The sequence below is a fragment of the Asparagus officinalis genome, chromosome 4 (assembly GCF_001876935.1).
Source record: "Asparagus officinalis chromosome 4, Aspof.V1, whole genome shotgun sequence".
Classification (NCBI taxonomy): Eukaryota; Viridiplantae; Streptophyta; class Magnoliopsida; order Asparagales; family Asparagaceae; genus Asparagus; species Asparagus officinalis.
Window position 1 is genome coordinate 10324283 of NC_033797.1, and position 8711 is coordinate 10332993.

General features: G+C 34.9%; 1 protein-coding gene and 1 long non-coding RNA gene across 2 annotated transcripts in view; both read right to left on the reverse strand.

Annotated features, from left to right (window-relative positions):
• LOC109836258 lies at window positions 431–876 on the reverse strand. The gene is made up of 3 exons (XR_002245880.1): window positions 740–876; window positions 560–633; window positions 431–474 (listed from the first exon to the last, which is right to left on the reverse strand). It is a non-coding gene; the product is annotated as an uncharacterized LOC109836258 (long non-coding RNA).
• LOC109836590 (ubiquitin-conjugating enzyme E2-23 kDa-like) overlaps window positions 3147–8711 on the reverse strand; it is a 19733-nt gene continuing 14168 nt past the window's right edge. Inside the window, exon 6 of the mRNA XM_020404539.1 lies at window positions 3147–3470. Within this exon, the coding sequence (XP_020260128.1) occupies window positions 3340–3470 (131 nt within the window). The 3' untranslated portion in view covers window positions 3147–3339. The remainder of the gene's footprint in view (window positions 3471–8711) is intronic.

The window sequence follows — 8711 nt, forward strand, 5'->3', positions numbered from 1 at the left end:
CAAAATCATGCAACTAATACTTGTAAAACCTACATAAGCTTAAGTTAAACTAATTGACTTGATAATATAGCATCATTTCAAAGAAGCCACTATAGTGCGATCCAAACGACCTTTTTGTAGCTTCTGGTATTGCTTAAGCATATTAAATATCACAAATCGGAAAACAGCAAATTGAGAAAATGGGTTTCAACAAAGAATGATAATGTCATTAACATTTAAAAAAATTTCAAACCTAACTGAAATAAATGCTCAGAATTACTATTGACAAGTATTATTTAAAAATGATCTAATTTTCAGCATGCGACAAAGAATCGAACTTTATACTGATTTTGAATCATAACTTCATGCTGCTTTCATTTTGGCCAGCTTCTACCAATTTCCAAACAAATAAATAAAATAATAATAGTAATAATAAACAACTTCAGTCTTACCAAATTAGAGATGATCCTTAGTGCCGTCTTCACAAGCTGCAAACTAGAATTTAGTTTCAAAATATAAATAAATAAATAAAGAGAGAAAACTGCTGGAAGAAATGAAACAAACAGGTGACGGGCATTACCAAAGAATACTAAAGGGTTTACCCTATTGACATTCCTTAAAGAATCCCTCCGTTAATGGCACCCTGAAAATTCTCTATTTAAAAAAAAAAAACAGTTTCAGAATTAGAAATAATGATTCTGTTAGAGGAAATAAAACAAACACATGGTGGGCATTACAAAAAAAAACAAATGATGTTGACCCTATTAAATTCCATCAAGAATCGAAATATAATTCTAGGTTTTCTCGGCATTGCATGATGCATTGAAGCGTGGAATCCCACGACTTCTCGCAATTTCCTCTTCTTTGATCCATCTCAAGGGGAGAGTAACTACTTGCAAATAGCTTCGAAGTAAAATGATACGTTTCTCTTTGAATTAAATGGGTTTTTGCATATAGGCCTTCAATGTCTATCATATTTGCAAATTTCCTTCTTATTATGGATTGTTACTGTGTTACCTTCTAATTCTTCAACATTGGTTTTCTTCCGCCTTTCACTTTTCAAAGTCACTAATATATTAGTTTATTAATTTTATAATTAAATTAAGAGAGGTGGGTTTTTTTTGACATTTATCAAAGTGAAATACGAAAAAGTTGCTATAGAAATGCAATTTTAACTATATTTATTTATAAATCCTATTATGTCACATCATCATCACTTTATAACTCTTAATAATAATTTATTTTTGCAAACAAATATTAAAAGCCACTTGCATGCTGATGTTAATGTGAAAGTTATTTGTAAATATCTTTCGCACTTTCATTTCACTTTCAATTTTCCAAACACCCCTGCTCGACTCTGCTCTTCATGTAATCATAAATTAGGAAAGTTTAACTTAACTGGAGATATATTAGTGATTAAAAATTGAGGGGTTAAAATATTCAATGTGAGAGATTTGGGCTAATTAGCAAATATTCAGACTGAGAGTGAGTTCAGAAATGCGGAAAATGTTAGGGTACGTGTGAAAAAACACTCAAAATTATGATTCCAAGGGTGAAACAGTTCTTTAGGGTGTAGATTTTTGTTATTTAACCTTAGTTTTTTTTTCCCCCTCTCTAGAAATCACCTTTAAAATAGGGTCAACCTTTGTTTTCAATTTACATGTAGATCACATCTAAACAGTTATTGTTGTGATCAACCACTTGAGCCAACTTTTAAGTCAAGTTCCTTCGGTGATTTCCCCCATCTAATCTCAATTAAGGATAATCTATCAAATATACTTCGTATTGAACAATTAACCGAGTATTATAGCAAAATTAAAAAAACTTGACTTAAAAGTTAGTTCTGGGGGTTGATTGTAATACAAAATCATTTAAAGGTAGTTTAAGACCTAGATTAAAAAGTGTCTTAGGGGGAGGGGGGGGGGGGGGGGAGGGGGGAACCTATAAACTATTAATTATAAGTGACCAAAAAAAAATTGGAGAATCCCAACTTATCTTTTTTTCTACTTTACAAGTTAAAAATAACTAATAAGTATAGTCTTACCAAACATGATTTTGGCACCTTATAAGTAAAATAATACTTATAAGTGAAAATAAGTATGTTGCCAAACATGCACTCCTAGGTCTAGATGTTTGTTCAGAGTGAAGATTTGGGAAGTACGCGGTGAAGCTATATTGATTCCGGGTATTTTATTAGGGTTTAGATTTCAGGGTAGTAATTTTATAATAATGTTATGAATTTAGCTATTTGGGTTGTAGATTTGTTATTTTTCCAGTTAAAAATAATTTTATAACTTTTCTGTTTTATTTTGTGCACCATGGTTTTTATTTACAGGAAGACCATTTTAATAAGAATAATTATAACTATACTACTCCACTTACACTTCTTTACAGTACAAGAGAGAAAAGTGTGGAGTCAATTCTCTTTAAAAATTTTTCAAAATTAGTGACTCATCAAGGAATCTCACTTTCTCTTGTAATATGAGAATAGTGTAGTAAAGTATTGTGTAGTTATCATTATTCTTTTATTAAAGTTTTTATTATTAACATAGAACAAATGTCCATTAGCATATTTTGAGAGCAGATCATCTAATTACAAAATTTTACCTGTTGCGCATCCTTTTTTTTTTTAATCAATAAATTTCACAATAGAAATATGTGAATTCGTTTCATATTTTCTGAACGTTTTGTATGACAATTTCGTAGCTACTTGTTTTAAAATTGTAAATATTTGAGATCAAAGGGACTTGTTTTTCTGTAGAAATTGTAATTGTAACTGCAAAGAAATAGGGTATAGGGGATGTCTGGTCTGCTACAAACATAAAGTGTAGCAAATGCTGCAGCGAAAAAGGTTGCATGCAACTTTTGTGGCAAGAAATTAACTTTTAAAGATATTGTTTGAAGGTATTTCAGTTTTATTGTGAAGAATGTATCTGCAATACAAAATCAATGTAAGGTTGAAAATAATCAGCAATTGACAACAGAAGCAAGAACACCTCCAAATCCTATAGGATCTTAACAAAGGTTTAGCATCAAATTAATTAAAAAAAACTTCAACATGTTTGCTACTGACCACAACATCCTATATAGCAAGTCTGTTAGTTTTTCCAATATTTTCAATATGGAACTTACTCGAACATGAATTCTAACTGATGCATATACCAGAATGTCGAACATAACAATTAACATAACCCAAATGTTTCTTAACTTATGTTCAGTATTCAAGGCATCCAAATTACAGATAACTTAAAAGAACATTTTAATACAGTTTACACTTATTTACAGAGTCACAGCATAAACCAATTTGCAGAGATTTAGGGAGAAAATATCATGTACATGACAATTGAATTGGTCAATTGGCTACGGGTCAGGTTTACCGACCACTGCCTCATCACTTGAATCATACTCATCTTCGGATAGCTCTTCATCACTAGACACATCTTCAGTTGGAGCCCCAATATCCTCAGGCTTTGCATATTTTTCACAGTATTCTGGAGCAAAAGATGAAGCACATGTGAGTTATAAAATCTTGGTAGATTTAATTGTCAAATTTACATAAAAGAGCTTTTTTACTGAGCTGAGCCTAAGTCAAGTTTCCGAATTTTGGAACTTTCATACACCGACAATCGGGGTATCATGTTTAAATTAAAAAATTAGATAAAAATAAAATCGCATTAAGCGGACTCACATTTAAATGCATCATGATGTATGGTGTTTATGATACAGGTTCAGACGTTTTGGCTAGTAAACTCTTTTGAAGGAAATATCATGTACACGACATTATGATGTACAGTGTTTATGATCCTCAAGTTGGCATGTTGGCTTAATCATTATATATAGAAGAATTACTATGAACTTCAAAAGTTACTCTTAACGCTTCTTCTCTAAACGTCTTTGTACAATAAATTATATTCATGTTGTTTGGCAAAATATCAAAGAATTATTTCTGATCTGCGTACAAATCCTTTTACTATGGTATGTATACAACAAAATTTATCATCATCTCCCGAATAGCTGTACAGCAAGCAACTCCCAACAGAAGCAATACTTGCAGAAAGATTTATGGATATCTAATTTAAGCAGAGAATGAAGAATTGGAAAAGGTGCTAATATATGATATAAAGTTATAAACCAGTAAAGAAAAAGGAACTGGTTCTAGTTGCCTCAATGAGAAGTGGATATTTTAAATATAGTTTATCTCGATGAGAAGTGGGTATTTTCAATATAGTTTACGAGAAGTGGGTATTGCTACCACTATAAATCGTGTTGGATCATAACATATACATGGACACAAGACAGAAAGGTTTCTTTTTTATCATTTTAGGGGACCAAGATCTGGTATATCATGTGGCTTTTAGATTTCTCTAAAGCCAACTTGACTTTAATGTGCAGTTATTTCTTAATCTGCTACAGCACATATTCTGTAATAACTTAATCCGTTACAATTCTAGCACTTTCGGTGTGTCTGATGAGTGTCTTGGACTGCCGACATTCAAAAGTTATCTCCATGTAGTTCAGAAAGACATTTCAAATGTGTTTGTTCCTGATAGGCAATACCCATCACAACCAAAGCACTTGCTCAGAAAATCTTGAGGCATGCAAGGTTAGACAACCACCACAAGTATAAAATATTTGCAGGGCTTCAATCGACACAAACACATAACATGTGCATGATACAGTTTATCAACATGTCACGAATACAACCCCGATTATGTGGATAATGTTTTGTCAAATCAAAGAACACAAACAATAAAAATTACTCAAGTTGGCATGTTGGCTTAACCCTTATATGTAGAAGAATTACTATGAACTTCAAAAGTTAGTAATGAGGACAATAATGGCAATTTCCATATTTGTTATTTGACTTTTTTTATTTTAGTTTTGAATAAGGAAGATTTGGCAAGTTTGCTCAGATCTTAATTTAGTTTTAATTGTGAGAAATTTGAGGGATTTTTTCTATTTTGGTAGAATTTTGAATTTTGAATTTTAGGTCAAATTTAGTAGTTAATCAGTTTTTAGTATCCGAGTGATTTGAGGAATCTAATTGATTTTGAGAGATTTTGTTAGCTAATTTTGTGTGAAGCCGAATGTTAGTGTGAAGCCTCGGGTGTGAATCCCTAGGCCGAATCTTCTTCTCCTCTTCACAGTCGCCAATCTCCCACAAAAACGCCACGTCCACCCCTAATCCCCTCCCCTTCAGGCCATCCGACTTTCTCCACCTACAAACATCCCGCCAAAACACCCTGCTGCATCCTTCAACGAAGTCGCCGCCCCTTGCTCCACAAGCTGCCAACCTTCCCTGCCCTGCCCTCCTTCCCACCGAGCAGCCCCACCAGCACTTCCACAAGCCGCGCCTCCTTCCCCTGCTCCCCTCCATCCTCAGGTAGCCCCGACACCTAGCCCCGTCTCCCTACCACCTCTACATCAACCGCAAAAACCCCAACTCATCGCTTGCGTCATTCCCTCTTCCGAACAGCAACCGACCCTGATCCCCTCCTCCACAGCCGCCTACCCACGGGTCATCACATCACCCTAGCCCCGTCGACCTCGTCGTCATTCAGTTCGCCGCCGTCGTCGTCGATTAGTTCGTCGCCGTCATCGTGACCAATTCGATGCCGTTGTCGTCGCCAGTTCATCCGTCGACCGTCACCACTTATAGCCCAATAAATTATTTTTTTGTTAATCTCGTTTTATTAGTTAATTGCATGAGTATTCCACCTCTAAACTCTTATCATATATTTACTACTTAGATTATATTTGTAAGTTAAGAGTAATTGAACATGTGACTGTTTAAATTTGATATTGATTGTATAACTTGAGCATGATAATGAATATTGCAGCTAAATTGATCGAGATTGGAATTAATCATAACTATTAATGCAAATTTCGTTAAATTCATCTGTCACATTAGTTGTTTTGAATTTAAATTCCTGCCAAAGATCATGAAATTTGGTGAAACGGTGCGTTATTCGATTTAAATCGCTGATTCTGATAGACCACTGCCTCGTTTCACATCATTTTTGGTATCATAGCATGGTTCTAGTTCAGAAAAAAATTTATTTATTTCTAGATTAGTTTAATTGAGTCTTTTATTTGTTATCAAAAAATTACCATTCATCTCATTTAGTTGTTAGTGCATGCCCACTCGCACAGGTCTACCCTATTGATTAGGAGTCTAGTGAATTGTCTAGTGAGTCCAGCATGTCAGGCAGTACAAATCTCGTACTCTTTAAGAAATTCGATGAGCTAGCAGGACAACTAAGTGCCATAGCCCAGGAATGTAGAGCTACCCGCGAGGCCCTGACAGACTTCTAAAATGTAGCCAACAAGAGGCTCGCTAGGCTTGACGAAGCGCGCGTTACAACTCCGCCTCCGCAAGGTCAAGGTTATGGACACATCGTTCATCGACCCCCACCTCAACCCGTGCCTGATCCGGATGCTCAATACCTGAGGAGCATTAAGATCGAAGCACCAACCTTTGATAGTAAGCTCGATCCACAAGTTTTTTTGGATTGGTTAAAGAACATGGATCGCTATTTTGACGGGTATGCTCTGACGGAACCCCGGAAAGTCTAGTTTGCAGCAATAAAGCTTACTGGACCAGCTTGCCAATATTGGTCCAAACTCGAAATGTTAAGGTATATTAGAGGTGAGTTACCAATTTTAACTTGGCGAAAAATGACCGACGAGCTAAAAAAAATATCTCCCTCCAGTTAAAATTAATAAGCCACCTATAACGGAAACAAAATCTATTCTTGAGGAAATCGTTAACCAAGTTGTAGACCTGACAAAATCAACTCTGACAAGAAAATCCGGGATAATAAAATTAAAAAACCATGCACTTTCGTTTCTTCTGAAACTACCCCTGCAATTGTGGAATTGACTGAAATTTCATGCAATAACGACACTCCGATTATTCCCCAAACTACTCATTTGATCACGGAGTTCACTGATATTGTCTCTGAAGTTGTTCCTGAAATTGAAACTCCAACTCCACTTGAACTCACTCTAGTGATTGAAAACATTGTTGATGTTCCCCACGAAGTCCTCCCGGACAAACATGAATTTCTACATAACACCCAATACGTTCACTTAGATATCTGTATGGAAGTTGAATCCCAAACTGAGCATAGTGAAATAACTCTCATATTAGATATCAAACCACCATGCATTGTCCTGACAGTCACTTACACATACACTAATCCATTTTGGAAATATATAGTGATTAGGGATACAAGTTTGAGCACAAGCGTTTTCATTGATATTCGACCTAAGCTTGACATTTTAAATAAACCGCATACCTTGCAGTGTATTACTTTTCTCTCTTATGTTAAGCGCACAAAAACACTTCTTTTTCATGCATTTGTTTGCATGTTCCTCACTATCACTGTTAGAACAGGAAATTTGTTATGTGTATTAACGAAGGAACGCCTAATTATTTTGTTTGATAAAGGACGTACGAAGGAACGCCTAATTATTTTGTTTGATAAAGGACGTCATGCATGTTAGACACTTCGTTGAGTTTACATCTGCCATTGATCGCATTGTCGAGTCTACATGTCCTACATAGTCATTTGAGTTGATTTGCATCATTTTGTTTTGATTTGCATTAATCATATATTGGGGAATCAGTGATCTAATTTGAATAAATACATTGTTAACTGAAATGTATAATATGAAGTCAGGACATAATTTAAAACTGTTAATGTTTGAGATGATTTGGACTTGTCCAATACAGTTTCTTTTATAGATGTTTGAGATTTGACATTATATTTATAAACTTTTCCAACTCTTAATATAATTAATGACAACATTTATATTATCGATTTGGTCATAGTTCTATTCTCAATATTGATTGATTAAGCAGTTCACAATATTTATTGACAGTCCACTGATATAAGTCTGATCCTAGGCTAGCCTATAGTTTCTGAGAGTTCTACTTTACCTCAATTCCATATATTCACCCATGCAGCAGTGAATTTTGATAATATTTTAGATGGTGAATTTACGATGCAATCTAGCTAATGATTTGAGATGCAAGAAAGTAACTAACGATAGATTAAGATGCAGGCAGAGTATATTAAAGATAAATTTTTGTAACTAACTCGACGGAGTCGAGTTTTCTCCTACTCGAGGAGAATGATGAGGACAATAATGGCAATTTCTATATTTTTATTTGACTTTCTTTTATTTTAGTTTTGAATAATGAATATTTGGCAAGTTTGATCAGATCTTAATTTAGTATTAATTGTGAGAAATTTAAGGGATTTTTTTATTTTGGTAGGATTTTAATTTTTGAATTTTTGGTCAAGTTTAGTAGTTAATCAGTTTTTAGTATCTGAGTGATTTGAGGAATCTGATTGATTTTGAGAGATTTTGTAATTACTCTATAAAAGCACTGTTGTAATCAGAATGAAAGAATAATGAAGAATTAAATAAAATATTTTGTTAGCTAATTTTGTGTGAAGCCAATTGTTGGTGTGAAGCCTCGGATGTGAAACCCTAGGCCAAATCTTCTTCTCCTCTTCACAGTCGCCAATCTCCTCTTTCACAGCCGACAACCTCCCACAAAAACACCACGCCCATCCCCTCCCCCTCAGGCCATCCGACTTTCTCCACCTACAAACAGCCCGCCAAAACCCCTTGCATCCTTCAACAAAGTTGTCGCCCCTTGCTTCACAAGCTGCCGACCTTCCCTTCCCTGTCCTCCTTCCCACCGAGGAGCCCCACCA